The following is a 22,113-nucleotide window of genomic DNA, read 5'->3' on the forward strand; positions in this document are numbered from 1 at the left end:
AAAGGGATACAATAAAGTCAAATAAAATCGGGAAAGGCTCTCCTATAAAACACCTATACACCTCCCATAAAAGACAATGGTTATACTGTTGATACGAGATTCTGTGAGTCTTGTGCAATACAAAGTCCTCAGCAATCTGCTCTTGGTTCTATTTCTTTGCTTGGCCATTCTTTGTTCATATTACAACCAGCCCTCTCAGCTTGTCTGTCCCAGTATAACTAGTCAGATTAGTCTTTGTGTTCCAATATAACCAGTCCACTTCTTTCAAACATTTTGTAATGGAAGAGCAAAAGTAGAAATCCCTGCTGGAGGATCCACCAACAAGATCTACTTAAGTGCGTTTTGATTTGTGTCACGTAGCATGCTCACAGGGTGATGCATTAAATTATTGTTTAATTAAGGATGCACCCTTTTTAACTATGAGGTGCAGTAATTCTAAAATAAATACCTACAATGAGTCAATATTAATTGTGCATTGCTGTAGCTATTATTCACAAACGACTAGGCCTGGGTGAGACAGCACGCGTCCCTCTGACACTTGGCCAGTGAAGCTCTCTGGAGCTCCTGCAGCCAGACACACCAGCAGCTTCAGACTGACAGACAGACAGACAGACAGACAGACGTGATCAGACACACCAGGACCTTCTTCTCTGCTGCAACTACTCTTTAGCTGCATTCTCACACAGTTTATCACGTTCCAGAGCTAAAGTCAAAAATGCGGTCGGAAAAGTTTTACGCAAACACGCACGAAAAGGGACGTTTGATTTATTTTTCTCTCCTCCTGTTATGCATATTGTTCAAGAACCAGTTAGCAAGTAACGCAATGATTTTGTTATTAGTAACTGTAATGTGATTACTGAAGTTATCAACAGTAATGTGTTACTTTGTGACGCGGTAAGTGCAATTTATACTTCTGCGTCACATCGACGGCGTAGGTGACGGCGTAGGTGACGGCGTAGGCTGCGGGGCTACGCAGAGGCTACGCCGTCACCTGACGTGCACCTCCTCCAAAATGTAACTACACGTCGAGTTGACGCGGACCGTAAGCTCTGTGATTGGTTGGCTGGGTATCCTCGCAATGCCTTCAAGCGAACCGGAAATACCCCACGTTTTGAAGTAACATTTACTATGCGGCCAAAACCACGGCTGTAACACAGTGAATCAATATATTTGACCATCGCAACCCGGGCGAAATGACTCCACTCGGTCGGTAAGATTTGAAAAGGCTACACCAGCCGCACATTTACAATTTTACCCCCATTTACGTTAGCAGAGTGCTAAACCGGAAGTTAGCCTGCTCGGCTGGCAAAAGCTGTAGCGCTACTGCTGACTAGTGTTTGGGGGTGTAATTGCAGAATGACAATGTATAAATGCATGGCTACGTGCGTAGCCTGCGGCTTAGGTACGCACGTTGACCGCAGGAGTATAAATGGGCCTTTACCCCCAACACTGCTCATCACACATCTACTAGACAGTTTTAACCAAACCAAACAGATCAGATTTCCTAGTGAAAGAGCCGTTTTTGCGCTTTTTTTCCCCTTACAAGATGTTTTGGACTTAAATTCTCCTGGAAATTATGTGATATCCCCCCCAATTCGCGTTCCAAATATCACACTGATTGACCTGAGGGGGGCCACAATTATCAGTTTAATTGCCATTATGTCAAGCAGTTTATCTGAAACTTTAGAGCCTCTTCAGCCTCGTGCTGACTTCCTTCTGGCTTTCCTAAAGCTGCTCTGATTGGCCTAAGGGGGGCGCTGCGTTTGTTTACTCATTACCGATTGGCCGAAGGGGTGCCTGCATCACTTGCAGGGGATAAAATGTGTTAAACACACACACACACACACACAGAAACACACATCGCAATCACAAAATATACACACACTTCCTCTGACGCACACAGACACTCTCCCTTTCGTCCTCTCCCCGGATTGCTACCCCTTACTCTGTCGTTCAAACACAAGACTTAAAATAACACTTTTCCTCTCTCTATCTATCTCTCTCTCTCCCTCTCACACACACACACACACACACACACACACACACACACACACACACTCAGCTCAGTTGAGTGGCTATGTGGGACAGCAGCTTGGGGATAGACAACTGATTCACTTTGAGTGGCACATGGATATTTATAGCTGGTGTGTGTGTGTGTGTGTTAGTGTGTGCGCATCTGTGTGTGTTTTTTAGACAGCAGGTGATGGGTGCTGATTTAATAGCAGTTGCGTATTTAGTGTAGACTGTATGTGTGTATGTCTGTCTGTACATTTTTGCATGTGCATTACTTGTAAATGTACTCCGAAGATCGTGTGTGTGTTTGCATGTGTGTCTGTATGTGAGACAGAGCGACAGCCAGGTGATCAGCAGTGAGCGTGTTCAAACGTCTCTCTGTTTGTTTCCGTGGTGCCTCATATTCCTGCGTAACCATGGTAGCGGCATGTTGGGAAAAGCTATATTGGACAGCAAGTCCTAGACACCACACACACACATGCACGCACACACACACACACACACACAGACATATTTACATGTATACAGTACACACACACAGAGTTGGCAGATTTTGATAGGTGAACAACCCACCATTTTAATTTCTTCTTCTGTCTGAATTCTGTTTGAATTTCTCCTTCTGTCACCATTAGCAGACAAAATTCTTCAACCTCCAGTCAAATAATGTCAAACAAAACTACAGATATGTTTTGTTTGCATAAGCGTATCAATAACAACAATCTAAATCATGTATGAATTTTAAAACTTTAATGCAGTGTGTGTTCACAATGATGTATTAACCACCACGGATTAATGTAGACACAAGTACCGAAGTGTATTACGGTGCAGTTCCTGTAATGGCATTTAGATGTTGCTTCAAGAAAACGTAAAGTAAAATAAAGTATATTGAAGTGAATTAGAAAACACCCAAATTCTAAAATAATTCAACATCAGTATGATATTATGACAAAAAGCAAGTGAAATTAATGTTTTTGCATGTAAAATGTTTGAGTCTGAGTGAAAAGGTACTTTGTCAAAGCTTCATCATGTTTTTCTCTTTGCAAATATTTCAGACCTTTGTATAATGGGGCTTCTTGACTGATTATGTTCTTCCAGTACAAGTAGACAAGCTATCAAGGCAATCAAAAACTAGCCTACTAACGCCTTCGGCACCCTCTGTCTGACATGAGACCCTTACCTTGCACGTTGTAGCGATCCATGTAGAGTCTCCTTGTGTGTGCTGCTTTTTTTCAGTTTGTTCAATGGAACAGACAAGCTTTAATAAAGGTCAATTGTTGGTGTGGATCTTGAATTGTTGGAATGGTAGACAGTGGTGTTTCTTAAGTGATTCAGATCGGTCTGGTGGTACTTAATGGCGGCTGTTTTCCACCAGTTGGAGAAACAATCAACCAATCTGACAACGCTCTGAAATACCTGACCTAACATTTTTCTCACACAGCCCCACCCACTTTAAAGCAGTGAGAAAAAGCACAAACCAAACACTAACATAACAATCTGTCATGTAAATTAACCAGTATGGCTCTAACATCAGCAGTGTGTTCATGTAGGATCACATCACTTACAGCAGTTTATTTGTAGGCTTAAAAGTTCACCGACATTACCATTTTGTTTTAGTGACATTTTAAGACAATTTCAGACATAACGAAGGTTACGATATGGTAACCCTAGTTCTATAAGCACAGGCAGAGAGTGCTGAAGAGGCGGTCGGATGCTGAGGCAGTAGGGACGCTGCTACTTATACGTCTATTATTACGCGTGTATCGGTAGCGACGTCCTATTGGTCGGCTACGTGCACGATAAAATTTCAGTGGGCAAGTGTGTCATTGGCGGAGGTAGTACCCATAGAGGGCGCAGCCTGTGTGATAGAACTTATTAATTTGCTGATTTAAATTCACCTGCATCGTGATGCAAATTCACATAATAAAAATTGCTGATATGATAATTAATAATTCATGCCAATTCATGCCACCAATATGGGAAAAAAGCACAGTAAGCAAAACCCCCCGACCCTCAATACCTGCAGCCTAATGTAAGTCCTGTAAGTCCTTGGCAGCAAAAAAACACAGTTGCAGATTGCGATGTACAATGATTCACTCATGTGTGCCAGTCTGTAGACTGTGTGTCAGTGTAGGATGACAGCAAAAGTAGCCAATTTATCACTCGTGGAGACACTCAAAATAAAACTGAACAACCTGAAAAGCTTTTTAATCATTTCATCTCCCAGAATGCCTTTCTACAATGTCCTGACAAGATGGTTGAACTTCAGTTTTCTGCCTCTGAAAAGAAAAAAAAGCAGCTTTCACTCTTGGACACTGACAGACTGACAAAACCAATGTTTACTGTTTATTTGATGATTGTTTTAGACCGCTGAAACACTTTCTGCCATCAGAAACCTCTACTGTAGCTGATGGAAATTTCACAATACCACCAGCAATCAACAGAACAGGCGCAGACAAGTGAGATGCTTTACAAATAACTAATTCTGTAACACAGTTGAGGTGCTTTCAGGTGAATTTTCTTCATGGAAGTTTAGTTTTTTATCAGTGTGTTTGTTTTGTTTTGGTGAAAGTGGGCTACAGAAAAATTGGGATAGAGCCAAGAAAAATAGAGGATAAATAAGATCAGAGCAAGTAAGGATTATATAATCACAGTTTCAGCATTAAGGCATTGGATGTGAAAGTAAAATGAGCATCATGGTTTAAAATCTTTTCTTTAGACTTACTTTTAAAAAACGGCATATTTATGTGAAGTAATTTTTCTTTCATGTTTTTTTATTCCCTCCCTCTTATTTTAATGTTTTATCTTCTTAATTATTTTGGGCCCTTGTGAGATTAATTTAATTTCTTTTGTTCCATTGCTGCTCTTTTTATGTGCGGCAGTTTGTCCAATAGGCTTTTTGATAAATGTGATTAAAAATAAAAAGGACTATTTTAAATGAACCCTGTCGAGCTGCAGCAGGAATTGAACCATCATCTTGAGCAGCATCAGTGACCTGCTGAGGAATTTCTCGACGAGTGGAACGGAAGCAGCAGTTATTTCATCTGTTAAAAACTTGGAATGACTGTTGAAATTTTTCGGGCTGACCCTTAGTGGCGGGAGGCCAAAGAGAAATTCAGCTTCCTACTGTGATTAAATGTTCTGAAAGTAATGACCTTCAAAATCTGTGGAGACACAGCGGGGAGAGGAGAGGAGAGGACAGGAGAGGAGAGGACAGGAGAGAAGAGGAAGAGGAAGAGTGCCTTTTTCCACTGAGGCCACATCTCAGAATTACCTTGTAGAACCTAAGGCTAAGTGGAGAAAGATAAAGAAATATAGGAAGGAAGGAGCAGAAGGATGGAAAGGGAAGAAAGAATAAAAAGAAGGAAAGAAGAAGGAAGGGAATTGGGGAAGACAGAGTCACACGAGAAAGTCATATTTGAACAGAAGAACGAAAGAAAAAGGTAAAAAACAAAAGAAAAATGTCAGTTTTGACAATTGAAAGTCAGTCTTCTCAGTGTCGGCTGCACTGGTTTTGACAGGGTTTTTTGTAATAGTTGATATTTGTGTAAGTTGGTATATGACAACCTGTAGAGCTGTGGTAATCTCATCCACACTTGTTGCCATTTGAATCCTGTTCAGGCGACCTGAGATCTGGCTAAAAGAAAGAAGCAAGAGAATAGAATAGAATAGAATAGATGAAAATGAATGAGAGGAGAGGAAGACGGAAAGAAAAACAAATGGAGGGAAGGACACAGAGACAAACAATAAGAAGCGAAATATAAAGTGGGAAAGACAAAAATAAATAAGAATGTGACTCTCAGCATCCGTCTCTCTTTCACTGCCCCATTATCGTTTATTTCTCTCCCTGCAATAAATATCTTCCCCTCTCCCACCATTCCCCTCCTCTCTCTCTGATTGTTCCATAAACAGTGATTGATCAGCGCAGGCAGCAGCTCACCGATCATCTCCTCCTCCATTCCTCTTTTCTTCTCTCCCTTCATTACCTTTTCTTCTCTCCCTTCATTACCTTTTCTTTACACCATTAATCCCGCCCCCCTTCCTCTCCTTCTCTCCCTTCTGCTCATCTTCACATCACATCTTTCTTTACCTGCCTGTTTTTTGTCATTACCTCCTTACCTTGCTTCTTCATTCTATTCCTCTCCCCCCTTCTTGTCTCTGACCCCACCTTTTCTTTACTTCTCTCTTTTTTTCCTTTTGGTATCCTTTTCCTTTCTTCAGTCTCATTTTTTCTTTCCCCCGTCTACTTTCTATTTTCCTTTCCTTTGATATCCTTTGACATGGTTCTTTGTCATTCCCTGACCTTTTTCTTTCCTTTGGTTTAATTTAATTTCCCTTACCTTTCATTTTTTTCCCCATTCGGATTTAAATTCTTTCTTCTCCTCTCTTTTCTCCTCCCTTGTTTTTTACTCCACCTTTTTGTTAATTCTCTCCTTATTTCCCACCTTTCCTTTCCTATTTCACTGCATTCCTTTCTTTTTCCTTCTACATTTCTTCTCCTTTCTATCCTTTTCTTCTTTTTAGCTCATTTACCCTCTTTTTTTCAGTTTCACCTTCTCTCCCCTCTGCTCTCCTTCTTACTTCCTCTTCTCATCCTCCATCTACCACATTTCTGTTTCTTTCCTCTTCATTAACTTCTTGCAATTACTATTCCCTGTAACCTGTATGACTCCCTCTGCTCCTGTTTCCTCTTCTCCATGTTTTCTCCTTGAAGTCGTTACCCAGCAGAATGACGACTCTGAATTTTGCCCCTCCTGAATGACGTATGTGTGAGTGAGAGAGAGTGAGTGAGCAGTGAAGAGATAAATGATCAAACTTGAGCCCTTGAGTTAAGTGATAACATCACCAGCTTCACACAAACACACACACACACACACACACACACACACACACACAATTCTCAATTAAACACTTCAGCGCTCGGCGTGATCGTATCTGATCTGCAGCTCAGCAGCTTTGGCAGAAGCGATCAATGGTTGTTCACTTCTGTTGTGTACACACACACACACACACATATGCATGCACATAAACACATGCAAGCGCGCATATACACACACATTCAAATACACACAAACATCATGTCCTTCCCTGCTGTGTCTGTGTCACTTTCTTTCCATCACTCTTTAACTTTTTCGTCTCGTTAATCTTCTTTTGCATTTTTCCGTCTTTCCTCTCCTTTTCTTTTTCTTTCCTCACATCATACTCACACATAATCTCATAACCTCTTTTTTCTTTTTGGGCTAGGATCTTCTTCTTCTCCTCTCCATGTTTTTCTTTCCCTCTGCATCTCCACTGCTATTTCTTCTCTCCTCCCGTTACACTCTCCCATAATCTCACATCCTCTTCTCTCTGTGCTGGGTTTCTCATTGTGGCAGTCTAAGTAGGTCGGTGTTGACAGCTGAGCTCTACACAGACAGAGAGGAGACATTATTTCTGCTCTGTGTGGGCCCTTCCATACAAACACTCACTTGCTGTTTGTGGCTCAATCTCACTGCATTCTGCAGACTCAGTATATAGATCTATGTGCAGATGTAAATCCTTGAAAACCAGAGGACCCTATGAATTTGTTATCAGGTCCACGCTTAGTAGTCCTCGTTGTCTCTGTACTGAGTTAGTTTGAACTCAACAGGTTGACATCTATGCAAACTTTAGCTGAGACCCAACAGGGCCTGTCAAGGCCTGTGAGGAGCTGAATTTATTTGTGTACTCTGATGTCACATACAAAGTTTTAATTGGGATCTGAGTTTCCACAACAACAACACTTTCTGACCTGCTCAAGCTCAAGGAGAGATCCCACCTCCATGAACAACTGTGAGTGAAATTGTCTGTCATTCGCCATTTACAGTGTAGACGGAAAAAAAAATTAAAGAAAACTCTGATTGTGATTCACAAACACTTCTTCCACTTCTCCATGGACACTTCTACAACGACATGTAGTCTGATAACTGAAGAAACAAACAATGAGTCTGTATCCAGCATATCTGTTGTGGCCTCTGTGGCCACTAGTAGTAACTACAGGTTTCCAACACTCTCTTAAAAGAGTGCATCACCAGTTTAGCATTGCCACTTACATTGTTAGTAAAACCGATGCAGAAGAACCAGAGATAGCCGATCATCTTTTTTATTACACACATTGTTCTTCCTTGTCAAAACTTACAATACCCACAGTGTAACTCAACCACTGACAATTTGGTTTGATATTTGGGTGAGTTATGCTAGTTGTGGCTAATTTAGCCTTGAGTTGCCTCAAGTTATGTCACTTGAGGTAATTTATCAGACTTCTCTTAGCCACAAAATCCTTTATACAACTTTCTTCACATCAAAGTCATTTTATTTGCCATATGCAGAGAAAAAAGTTAAAAAACCAAGATAGCAGCAAAAATACAAAATGTACAAAATACTGAATGTACCGTGAGTATGGTCAGTATGAGCAGAACTATTAAATATTATAAATATAAGTGTGGTATGAAATTGTATCTTGTAATAAAACCATGTTTAAACACAGTTCAGCAGTAGCACACTAGAGAACACAACAGCAATAACAGTAGATGTGACACCGTAACGTCCGTTTCACTGCAGTAAATTCAATTTCGTCCCTGAAAAGTTGCATAAAGGCTTGTTTTGTGTATACCATGGCCACAGAAAAAATTAATACATGAATAGATATCACTGTTGCAAAGTGAAACTGTTTTAAGAAAAGGAATCAGCAAGTGATTGGTGTTTGTAAGCCATTAAAACCCTGATCCTCATTTTGGTGAACTAGTTAATAAAGTTAAAAGTGTTTAACAACTAAATGCACTCTGGGAAACCAAGTGTATTATATGTTATGTTATACTTTCACCTTTGTTCGTACGTGCGTGCGTGCGTGCTGGCGGGCGTGCATGTGAATTTATTTTCCTCCATGTGTAAATGTGCCTGTATGGGATTATAGCTGACTGTGTATGTGCCTGCATGTAAACAATGTGTGTTGTCTGCTTGTGTGTGTGCAGTGTACATAGATGTCTGCCAGAGTGTGTGTGCTGCACAGTGGAGCAGAGCCCAGGGCTGTCCTGTGTGTATTCAATGTGTTTAATTTTGAGATTTTTGACAGCTGCATTATTCACAGACTAGCAGGAGGTTGACTGTTCTAACCTCCATCCACTCACTGCATGGGGCTTTTCATCTCTGCTGGAGGGGGGACTGCTCGTGCTCTACCATGATGCTGACACAGTAACGTATGCCTGTGTGGCTCTACATCAGCACTGCAGTTTTTAAATATTCACCAATTTTAAAACTGCTTTGTGTAACAGTTTATAGGTAAAAACAAACAAACATAAATCACAGATTGAGGCTGGAAGCAAATCCCAGTCCCCCTAATTAAGACATCTCGGATTTGCCTGTTTTTGCGTCCTCATCGACAGCTATTCATTCTACTATCTTTGTGGGCCCTCCTCACATGTCCCCTGTGTCACCACCAAAATGGATTATAAGTATTAAATAAAATGTGAGTTTCTTCTTAAAAGCGATTTTACCTTGTACCGCTCAAACAGGAAGTAGACCAAAGAATGGAATTTGTATGCATGTTCTAGTAAAACAGTACTTTTTTATTACGAGTTACAAAACTTTATTGTACCAGCTCGGCAGCATCGGTACAGCAGTCTGAAAATAGCAACATATAAACCAGAGCGAGCTGCTGGTCTGAGGCCACATTCTGAAGGAAGGAAGTCAAACGAAAACGCCACATCCTCCAGCCGCCCTGGAACGTGGCCAAACACACTGCAGCATTTATTTATATATTTCTTAGTTATTGCACAACAGCTTCCAATGTGACTCAGCCAATCAGAAGTGAGAACCAGCACTGTGTGTTTCATAAGAGACATTTGATCATGGAATGTGTATGTGTATGTACACACAGACGCACACATAGAGAGGCAATAAATGCCACTGATTGCTGGCGTGATAATGGGCAGGTTGAGAGTCTCTTCAGACAAGTGATGAAGGTTAAAGAGCTGTCCCTCTCTCACCCTCCATCTCTCTTCCTCTCCCTCTCTCTCCCTCCATCCCTTTTTCTCACCGACTCTCCCCCCTCCTGTTAACGGCTGAAAGGTTTCCAAGATATATAGAAATTTGCTGTGTGAGTCAAGGTAATAGATCAGCAGCTCATTAAAAGCCTGGTGTTGGTACCAATTTATCGTTGTGGAGACGGACGAGGGTCCAGGTCAGAACTCCAATTGAGTCTTTGATCAACTGCAGGGATGAGTTATTAATAAACACTCGTTTTCCTCTTCCCCCCACCCCCTCTCTGTTTCTATTTCCTTCCCCTGCTCTCCTTTCTGAGGAGGATTTACAGTAATGGCCTGACTGGCAGTGATGTCCTGTAGTTAAGATGTAGAGTTATAACATCAGAGACCATACAGAGATGATATTAATCTTCTAAGCAATAGATATACAATGAATCATTGGAAAATGATTGAGTGATTTAACATTATAGCAGCTTCCTGGTGCCAACTATCCACTTCGATTATCATCATGCTTATTAGTCTAATTTGTTCCTTCAGGTAAACAAATCATTAATTATTACTGACTCTAATATCTGTTTCCTGACCTTTGTTTATTGCCTCCCTCATTGTCATAAGTGTGCGTCTGTTGATCAATTTTAAGTCAATGAGCCGTAATGATGAGAAATTTGCAGCCCATGAATTGATGCTTATGCAGTGACAGTAATTATTATAATAATGATCATAAGTATAAAAACGGAAATGCTCATCATTAAACGCTAAGTCTCAGACAGTCCACGGAATAATATACACAGAGTATGACTTTTTTCTTTTTTTCTTTTCTGGTAATAGTATATCCAAATATGGGTACAAGGCTCACAGTGGGACTAACCAGTTAACTGTCTGTTTGTCTGTCTTGTCCGGTTTTTGGACTTTTAAACTTTCCAACCATATATAACTGCTGAACATTTCCTCCAAAAAACCACAGGCAATAATCTGCAGCTATAACCTCCTCCACTGTTTTGGAAACTCTTTCCATCAGATCTTGGAATCTGGCTGCGGGGATTTGCTCGCATTCAGCCGCAAGAGCACTAGTGAGGTCCAATACTGATGTGGGCTGATAAGGCCTGACTCTGCATTTCAGTTCATCCCGAAGGTGTTGGATGGGGTTGAGGTCTTTGCAAGCCAGTGAAGTTCTTCCACACCAAACTGGGGAAAGCATTTCTTGATAGACCTGTCTTTGTGCACAGGGGCTTTGTCATGTTGAAACACGAATGGGTCGTCCCCAGACACTTGCCACATTGTTGGAAGCACACTATTATCTAACATATCATTATCGTTAAGATTTCCCTTCATTTGAATTAAGAGGTTTCGCCAAAACTAGGAAAAACAGTCCCAGAACAAATGTACACATAAGTAGCGGTTGTACACATTTATTCAACCATAAAGTGCATTAAACAAGCCTTGATTTAATTAATTAAATACAGGCTTTTGAAAAAGGGCTCATGTGCTGGTGAAAAAAGCTCATCATTTGCTAATATTATCTTATATAACATTATATTATAATATATAATATGAACAACTGTCTCTCATGTCACACAGTTTGCACTATAACGTCATGCTACTATCACCTTTGCAACTAGTGGACAATAGTTATAATATTACGCAACAGTAATAAAAATAGTTGCCAATTAACTGTCTGGCAATAAATTAACCGACTATCATCATTTCAGCTTGTCATGTGTTTTGTGTCCTTAACTAAAGCGGCCAGATAACTGTAGTTGAGTAAAACAGTACAATATTTCCCTCTGAAATGTAGTAGAGTAAAAGTAAAAAGTGGCATGAGAAGAAAAATTAAAGCAAACTAGTACAAGTACCTCCAATTTGTACTGAAGTACAATAATTGAGTAAATGGACCCACTGCCTGTCTGAAATGAAACGATAATTCCACAGCTTCCTGATTGGACTAATGTTAAAGAGCTGCTGCTATTTTGGGTGCTTTGAGTTAAATTACAAATATCTGCCTCTGTCTCCATTTTGCTGCTGATCGCGGTGTGCCATCTTCTGACCTGTAAAATTAATTTAAAAGAGATTTAGATGAAGTGTGTGTAACAGTTTAATTTCTCTGTGTGAGTCTCTCTCCTTGGCTTCATTCTTGGCTCGCCATCATACTTGGCAGCAATTCTCTGAGACTCTACTGTATACACACACCACACACACACACACACACAAGCTCTTTTCACAAACGCTTACGGTCTCAGCGGTCCGACTGTGGCCTTGTAGATAGTAGAGTTTCTGGCGGAGAGGAGAGTAGAGCAGAGAGGGGACAGTGGGGTGAGAGTGTAAGGAGGATAAAGAGGAGCAGAAATAACATAGGGGTGATAGAGGGAGAAGAGTGAAGGAGGAGAAGAGGATTCATATAGATTTGATAGATTGGAAGCTTGAGGCAGAGAGAACGCCTGGGGGAAGTACAAAATAAATTGGATGGAGGGAGAGAGAGAGAGACAAGAGGGAGGCAATAGCTGTATGATGAACAAGCAAAGGAGGCAAAAAAGAGAGAAAGATGAAAATAAATTGAAAGACAGGTAGGTGATGAAAGAGATACTGGACAAGTAAGAAAGGTGACAAGTGAAAGGAAAAGACAAAACGGATAAATAGCGGGAGAACAGAAACATAGGTACCCACACAGTTACAGAAATAAGGGTCATGATATTCTGCATGTTAAAGAACAAAACAAAATAAAAGGTAACTCGGGATCTCGACAATAGCCGCATCCAAATTTGAGAAAGATAAACAAAAAAGAGATGATGGGAAAATAAATGACCAGACTAAGAGCCTACAGCTATGCTAGCAGCTCTGTGAGACTTAGTCCAAGTGTTGGTTTGAGCTAAATGCTAACGTAAGCATACTAACATGCTCACAATCCCAATGCGAACAAGAAAAGCAGGCATGTTTACCATGGTCACGACTTATTTTAGCGCGTTAGCATGCCAATATTAGCTAATCAGCTGTAAAAACGAAGTACACTTGAGGCTGATATGTTGTGCGTTCTGCGGGTGTTTGGTCACAATCCAAAGTATTGAACAGTTAAAAATTTTCACTTGATGATAGTGCTGAAGTCAGAAGATCCATCAAATAGTTGTTGAGTTATTTAAGTCCGGACCAAAGTGGTGGACTCACTGGCCCAACAACATTGTCATCCCTAGCCCTAAAAACAAAACAAAAAAACAATAGAAAAACAGGAAGATGAACATACAGGACAAATCAATAATAAGATCCAATAGAAAAGAGATAAAAGGGTGAAAGACTAAAACAGAGACAAAGATTTCTCGAGGTGGAGATTGAGAGAGAGAGACAGAGAGAGATATAGGGATTGGATAAAGGAGTGCCGGCGGTGCTTGAACAGCAAATTATTTGCAGAGCTACAGATTTCCCGGCTGCCTCGTTGGCCTTCCTGCCTGTCTGTCACATGCGTAGCCCTGCTTGTCTGTATTATGCAGCCTTGAACGTCGTCATATATGCTGACGTGTGTATGTGTGTGTGTGTGCATACACTTCTGGGTTATTTTTACCCCTCGATTTAAAATCTGCTTGGGGATGCAGAAGTGCAGGAAGTGAGTGTCGTCTCACTTTTCCTCCGTTGAGCTTCATTTCTCCTCCATGACACGTCTGTCCAGCTGTACTACTACTACTGTCTGCCATCCTCTTCTGCCATGACGCAACTGTCCTTCATCCCATACACACTAATATACAGATGCATTTCAACCACATTTTTAAGTCATCTGTCTATAACATGATCCCTTAAAATTAAGCAATGTCTACATGGAGACCCTTCTTCACAGATTATTACTTGGTGGAACTATTTAGCAAGAAGAAAAGCATTTAAAAACGTTTTGTTTTTCTAGCACATCCCATTAAAAATCTCCTCTACTAAAAACCTAATTTATTTAAAACAAATGCAAGAAATCAGCAAGTACAGTGAGAATTTGTTTTCCATAGAAATCAACTTGTTTGAAGAATGTGTCTTGAAAGAAGGAAGGTAGCTGGTCTTAACAGAAGAAAAAACTGCCTTTGGAAAAAGAAAAAATATTCTCTGGCAGATGGTTTTACTTGTTTTAAGAACTGTAATGATTCAAGTTACCAGAGAAAATAAGGCAGATTTTTGTGAGTCATCCTGTAACTGTGTTTCCGTCAAGGTTTTTATGTGCATTTTGAAGTATCACATTAGAAAAGGTTGATGGAAATGGCAAAATTTTTAATTTCAAAAAAGGTTTTTACTCTCACTTGAGGTGATTTTTGTCTTTGTCAAAGAAGATTAAATGCACAAAATGGGAGATGGAAACACTTACGCCGAATAAGTTCTGACATACCGAACTTGTAACTCACATCTCCCCATTTTTCTAAGATTAATTGTCCTCAGGTCCATGCGACTGGTTTTGTTTCTGGTTTGGAACCCGTACGTCTTGTTTATTACAGCCATGTGTAACGTCAACTACTGACAGAACTACGCTTGCTGTAGCCTGGTTTATTTGCTCCAAACCAGCTGACGGAAAAGCACCTATTTCACATATACTTATTTTTTCTTTTTTGTAACATGTCAAAAGTCCGCTTAAAATTCGGATGACAGTTAGGTGGAAACATGGCTTGTGGCCACTCAGGTTTATCTGGGGGACCCCTTTTGAGTTCCCAACATCCAGGTTGGAAACCACTAGTCTAAGGTATCAGATAAACTTCCATTTTATTTAACACCAGTCATGTAACTGAAAACATATAAAATTATTATTTTTTTCACATTTTTTTCTATCACATACGTGATGCTGTAAGCATTCGTTATCATTAATAGTGGTAACTTTTGTAATGCAAAGAAAACAACTGCTTTGTAACACTATTTCCCAAGTCATATTATCTCCCTGTTTTCCAAAAAGTTATCGTGTGTTTTTCTATAAAATTCCACTCCTGTTCCTGACTGACAGCAGCATCTCTTTAAGGCAGACCTCATGCTGGACCAGCAGGTGAAAGAACAGTCCTGTACCTCCTCCCCTCACATCAAAATTTTTCTCCAGATATTAAACAAAACAAACAACAACAATAACAAAAAAACGAGGCTACTATCCAGCCTGCGCCAGTTGACCTGCCAACCAGTACTTTCACTGACACACAAAAAAATGCATCAAACAAAAGCATAAGCTGAAAAGTGACAGGTGAGGGTGAAGATGTTTCCCTGGAGAAACACACAACACTTCTCCCAGGAGAACAGCATGCAGAAAGTTTTCTCCTTGAAGATGGGATTCAGATGTTTATACTGTTTTGTCAGATGATGCTTGATGCTCTAAAATATCCAAGCAAAACTGAGCATTTTTAGCATTATTGATATATCTGTACTGCTTTCATCACACTTCAGCACCACGGTGTAAACAAAAAGCTTCCACAACTGACATCCTGTTGTTTTTCACTTTTCAATAATTGATTACTCAGAATATAAACAATATACTGTGTTATGGAGTTTGCACACTTAACATTACTGGAAAATGACAGATGAAAGATTTAAATCTGTCAAACAACAGGAAGAACTGGCAGTCTTTTTCTTTTGTGTTTAGCTATAGAATGTAATTTGGATGAACTGGTCCTTAAAAGTTGACAGTTGTTGTTGTTTAATCTGCTCAATTGAGATTCCTGCTGTGGATTCTCCAGAATATCTGGGACATTATTGGTATACTTTTTTTAATACTATAAAATTTTATTTGTCTCCATTGTATTTGGGTGGTGGCAAAACCCTATGAGGTTGTGTCTGACTGTTTATCATATTGTTTTGGACTCAATTGTTGACACCTGTGATCTATCATTGTTTTTTAGAAGATACATGTATGGCTACCAGTGGCTTTTCAGTTCGGTCACCTGTTGCAGATTACCATCATTTTGAGATATGTGTATATACTGCAATGAGATGGGTTTTTGTGCGTTTTTATGCCTGAAGAAAATCTGATTTATAGAAACAATGCACAGCAACAGAAAATAAAATAAAAAAACATTGTGGCAGCAAATAACAATGTGCTGGTTTCTACTTTTTGCTTTCTGAAAATCTCCAGAAAGTGTCCTGGAAAATGATCTTCTGAAAGAAGCAGTTTCAGGGATGACAAAGAAATGATTAAGCGACATGCATTACTATCTCCCTGTCTCTCATCCTTAGATACATCCATGCTCTCTATCTGGGCGCCCAGAGCCGTTGGCACGGCAACGGGCCCCGTCGCCACTTCCACTGGCGCCTGATGTTTGAGAGTGCTGACATCACCATGCTCCGTCTCCTTGAAGCCTTCCTGAAGTCGGCTCCGCAGCTCGTCCTCCAGCTGAGCATCATGATCCACGGAAACGCCGTCCTCCCTCTGCAAGGTGAGTGAGATGCAATCCCTGCTTCACTGTGAGAAGTCACCAAGTTAATAGCTGAAATCTGGGACACAGCAATATCACTATACTGAAGTCAGATTTAGCAAGAAGGGCTGTAAACATGCCAGATTATTTTAACCACTTGATTTGGAGGTCCAGCTAAAATTGAGTACACTTGAAATGACAGTAATAACTCCTCATTGCACAAGAGAACTCTGTAAAGTACTGAAGCCAGATTTAGTTTTTAGTGCTCAATATGTTTCCAGACCTAAGCAGTAAACCTTTTTAGCAAAATTATATTATTACTGTTAAAAATTATGAAAATAAAAAAATTATATAAAACAAGACCCAAAAATGACGAAATTATCCTTTAAGAAAACTGATGGTTAGAGAGACAGAGAGAGTTAGAGTGAGATTTAATTGAGAAGGAAGCTGTGTGTGTGTGTGTGTGTGTGTGTGTGCGCGCGTGTGTGTGTGTGTGTTATGGGCATATATCAGTAGGAGAAGCTATGCTTTATTCATGCACCTCTTACAAGAAGCAGATTGGCCTTTGATGAATAAAACAAAACATACTCTCTCTCTCTCTCTCTCAGACCCAGGTACACTGGCACACACACACACACACACACACACACAAATTGTATACGCTGTCAGCGTTCATACACACCTGTCAGATGCATATCTGAATTGTAAAAACACACAGACAGACATGAAACGTTACACACAAAGTGATGTGCGTTCCCAAATGTGTTAGCGTACCTCAAATTCTATGGGGAGGGACAGGGGGGACTGACATATCAGGTCAGTGTAGCATGGACAGCAATGTGCTAGCCCACAAGTGCCGGTCATCAGAGCAAACCAGCCATGAGCAGCTACTGTCAGGCTCTCCGCTTCTCCGCTGGAAAGAAAGGAAGTCCAGTGGAGCTTTGACAGTTAATAGAAGCACATTTATGGCCATTTGAGAGAGTTTCTGTGTGGATGCCTTTGTTATATCGGGGCTAGCAGATTTCCAAGTGTGTGTGAGGGAGTGCCAGGTCAACGTTTTAGCTGCTATAGTGTTTATCATGGATAACATTTTGGTTCCTCAGGTCTGAATGTCTTGTGTTGTGTTTACTGCCACAGAATAGAAATTAATCTTTTTTTCATATTCAACAGTGTCTATCTGCCAACGTGCATGGAAGCTATGTTACCTAGCCATGCTAGAACCAGTGGTCTCCCACTACGGTTCAGAGCTGCAGTTCTGGTAAAGTTAGGTCATGATCTTGCAAAGTCATTGGCCACACCTTACTGTATACTTGTGAAGATCTTCACTGACATAATAATAATTTTCTCACCATTTACCTAAACATAATTCTAACCTTAAACATGTCTTAAACCTCAAACAGCCCTTTGAATAGGTGCGGACTAGTGATGTGTCAGTCACAAAAGACTTCTTTAAGTGAACGATTTTGCCTGCCTGTATTAAAGATGAAGAATTCTGCATATTTATTTCTTGCAACAAATACGAATCTAACTTAGGCAGTGACCAGAAGAAGTGGTAATAAATGAAGAGCTGTTTGAGAGCGGAAAGAGCTCAAGGTCTTAAACCTAAAGTCCTCACACAGATACAGTGTCAGCGCACACGTACACACATTTCTGCCTATTTGGGTAACCCACCATCTGTTAATAGTAATAGTAATAGTAACATAATAGTCAAGTTTTAAAATGTGGGCTCTTACATGACACAGTACATACTCTCCCACGCAGCCTACATCATTGTAGCGCTTATATGGCTCATTAGTTAATACATAACCCAACCAATCAAATTAATCATCTATCAGTGCTGCCAATTAATCATAAAAGTCATCTGTTAGTACAAATCCCAAACATTTTCTGGTTCCAGTTTCTCCAAATGTTGGGATTTGTTGGGCTTTCCAAGCATAACAAAGTGCATCTGTCTCTTTCTACCCATGAATCCCTTTGCTTTGGGTTCATTTCATGTATAGCTGCTTTGGTTTATTTTCTTAAGCTGCATTTCAGTGGTCTGACCTGTAAACTCAGATGGGGTTTATTAGCTCCATTATCAATAGGTGGGGGCGGTTGTTCATTGCCTGTGGTCATCTTGGATTCATGTCAGATTCCAACTGTACCCAGTTTATATGACAGGACAAAATATACAAGTAAATGATGTTCTACGTATTAGAGTATCAGGGCCTTGACGGAAAAGTCTTCATCACCCCTGGTCTTTAGCTTCAACACTGGAATGGCTAAAAGGCCACTGCTCGAGGAGTTTGTGAAAGTTTGTATGGACTTAACTCTTCAGAAATGTAGCTAGACGCCTGGCGTTGCAATCTGAACAATATATTGAGAGGCAATAATAAGAATATCGGTCTTGTCTGGATTAAGCTAAAGAAAATTAGTTGCCATCCATTTTTTGACATAAGACATCTGCATTGACTGTAGCATACAAATGGTCAGTGGGCTTTATTGGAAGGCATTGCTGTGTGCCATCTGCATAAACATTTATTGAGGTGACATGGTGGCAAATAATATTCCCCAGAGGGAGCAAATAGAGAAAGAATAAAATAGGACCCAGACATATTCTGGGGGGGGTTCTAGGTAGGAGAGGTATCACTTTAAGGCAGTGTTGGGAATTCTGACTCAGTGTCTCGGCCTGTCAATAAGAATTCAGTGGTCAATCATGTCAAACGCTGCACTTAAATCTAATAAAACTAAAATAAAGCACATGCCAGCATCTGCAAGCTTAATGGTCAGGAGGTCCATTGGAATCAGTTGCAACTGATTGACCACAGCTACAGATTTCCATTTGGGAAGTCACTACAAAGTATTTGCAATTACCAATAAAGAATAAAGAAAAGTTATTATCTATAATCCATCAAAGTCTCTTCATGACATAATGGTAAATGATTTTAAGCTCTTTCAAAGTCAGTGCAGCTCTTTCTCTGCTCAAATTTTAATGTGTTCTCAGTGTGATTCACGGCTAATTTGAGACAAGACTGCATGATTAACACACATGAATGTTTAATGTGTTAAACTGCACTCTGGGCAGCTTGCGGCGGGTCTCACCACTACGTGTGCGGGCTAGTGATCATTTGACTTCAGTATAAGCTGGTTCAGGTCCATTTGGATGAGCGAGGGGGGAGAAATTCCATTATTCAGTGATTGTAGGTAATTCTTTGCTGTTGTAACAACTAGTGTTTCTAAAGATCTATCACTAGTAATTCATTTAAAGGTGTAAAGTGTGTATTTGCAGTTAAGCATCAATTGATTAGTGATTTAATAATTATTAGACATTATGCCATCTTAAGTTGTTCTCACATTGCTTACTAGTTTACTAATTTGGTACTGGTTATTAGATTTGATATAGATATTCATGACCCCAAGAACAGGATTCCTTATGTTTTTGATGAACCTCTCCTTTATCACCAACATCATGAACATTTTCCACTTTGCAAACAAGATATTTCAAATTTGTTTGATGTTTTAAATAAACATCTCCAAAGGATGAATCTTTTTCATTTCATTAACTCAGATAGTGATAAATCAGCCAATAGTCATTATTTTTTAAATATGAAAACACAACATAATCAAAATAGTTTTTGAAGAGTTGTTATCAATATGTAAAGAGTGGGATCAAAAATAAACTTGTCAGCGCTCTTTGGTCAGGGACAAAATGTGGTGTCACTGTTTCTAAACTCATTTGACAAGAAAATCATAACTCAAGGTCAACTTTCTACTCAAAGCTTCTAATCACATCTTTCAGTCTTCATTCGCGAATGGTCAGCTGTCATGTCGAGGTCTGCTCCACTTACAAGTGGAGTTAAGATTTATTTTGTCATATTACTGTTTCCAATGTTGAAAGAATGAACGTTCATACTTTACCTTAAAAATATATTAGGTATTTCTGTACTGCAGTTTCTCCGTACTTGTCGGCCAACATATACAGTACATCAATATTGACTGACTAAGCTGGGGGTGGGTACATTATAATTCGGTCTTACAATATTACTGGTTTTACTTCAGAACCCATCAATCAATTCCACTTGTACATAAAGTTTCACAGTTAATCTGACTGAAATATTGGTGTTTAATGTTATAATTAGGCTTTGTTGCATGTTTTTTTTTATCTCCCTTTCTATCATTTTGTTCTTTCACCTCTTTATTACTTAAATGTCTTTCTATGTGTGCCTCTTCCTTCCCTTGCTCTTCTTTATTTCTCTCTTCATCTGTCTCTTCAGGTCTCTCAGCCTCGGCCTCCCTGGTCTCTCTGGCCTGGATGATTGCCTCCTACCAGAAGGTTCTCCGGGACTCCCGTGACGACAAGCTGCCCATGTCCTACAAGGCTGTGATCACCCAGATGCTGTGGCACTTCTTCACCATCGGAGCAAGGACAGTGGCCTTTGCCCTCTTCGCCTCTGTCTTCCAGCTCTACTTTGGCATATTCATCGTCAGCCACTGGTGCGCTATATGTGACCTGATGCAAAGAGTCTGGGTTCATAACGAGAAGCTTAGCATTCAACACTTTAGAAAATCACGAATGTGTTTTGCTGCTTTCTACCAATTCTAGTAACCAGAACGAAATATTCTATGAGGGCTTAGTACCAGTTTATAATTATTACCCAACCATTGATTGTAAATTGTTAAAACTGTAAATATATCCCCTTATATATCCTATAAGCCTCTCAACCAGCTCATAGTTGTTCTACACTGAGTAGCGGTTAATTTATATATCTCCTCCCCCATTCATCGTGGTTATTTATAGATTCATGAAATTGGTAGTGAAAGAATGTGGTCTTCTGTGAGCCGATATTCAACATTCAAAGCTTCATGAATTGATTTTTTGGTAAATCTGCGTCTGTTCTGTTTTGAAATGTTAAGGATGGAATGGATGAAAGAGCCCTTTATACCTAGATCATTATTTAAATCACAAAAAAATATCTTATAACATGACTAATGATATCCTGCCATGCTAATCTTGTCATCTTGGAGTGGACTTTCCCCGGGACTAAAGACATGGACACATGTCTTGAACACATTATTGCACTCTGAGAGGCTCTATAATTTCTATTGACAGTCCCCAAGCAGACAGTTTATTTAACCTCTTTAGGTTTAATTAATTAATAATAATTAATTAAAGTGACAAAAAAATATATAAGTAAAAATAAGTATTTGACCCCTTGCTGATTTTGCAGGTTTGCCCACTTACAAAGAATGCAACGATCTATAATTTTAATCATATGTACATTCTAACAGTGAAAGACAGAATCCCAAAGAAAATTCCAGAAAATCACATCATATGAATTTATTAAAATTGATAACCATCTGATGAGGAAAAACATGTTAATATTTTGTAGAAAAGCCATTATTGGCCAGCACAGATGTCAAACGGTTTTTATAGTTGGTGACAAGGTTTGTGCACATTTCGGCAGGGATGTTGGCCCACTCCTCCCTGCAGACAGCCTCCAAATCATTCAGGTTCCGAGGTTGTCGCCTGGCAACTCGAATTTTAAGCTCCCTCCAAAGATTTTCAATTGGATTCAGGTCTGGAGACTGGCTAGGCCACTCCAGAACCTTGATGTGCTTCTTCTTGAGCCACTCTTTTGTTGCTTTGGCGGTGTGCTTAGGGTCGTTGTCGTGCTGAAACACCCATCCTCGACCCATCTTCAGCTCTCTCACTGAGGGAAGGAGATGTTGGTCCAGAATTCCACGATACATGGCCCCGTCCATCCTCCCCTCAATACGATGGA

The 22,113-nt window shown here is 40.0% G+C and overlaps 1 protein-coding gene across 1 annotated transcript in view; it reads left to right on the forward strand.

The window, feature by feature from the left end:
• xkr7 (XK, Kell blood group complex subunit-related family, member 7) overlaps positions 1-22,113 on the forward strand; it is a 96,627-nt gene that overhangs the window by 72,504 nt on the left and 2,010 nt on the right. Inside the window, exons 4-6 of the mRNA XM_046056410.1 lie at positions 16,173-16,356; positions 16,598-16,613; positions 20,605-20,824. Of these exons, the coding sequence (XP_045912366.1) occupies positions 16,173-16,356; positions 16,598-16,613; positions 20,605-20,824 (420 nt within the window). The remainder of the gene's footprint in view (positions 1-16,172; positions 16,357-16,597; positions 16,614-20,604; positions 20,825-22,113) is intronic.

The sequence above is a fragment of the Micropterus dolomieu genome, linkage group LG08 (assembly GCF_021292245.1).
Source record: "Micropterus dolomieu isolate WLL.071019.BEF.003 ecotype Adirondacks linkage group LG08, ASM2129224v1, whole genome shotgun sequence".
NCBI classification, from domain to species: domain Eukaryota; kingdom Metazoa; phylum Chordata; class Actinopteri; order Centrarchiformes; family Centrarchidae; genus Micropterus; species Micropterus dolomieu.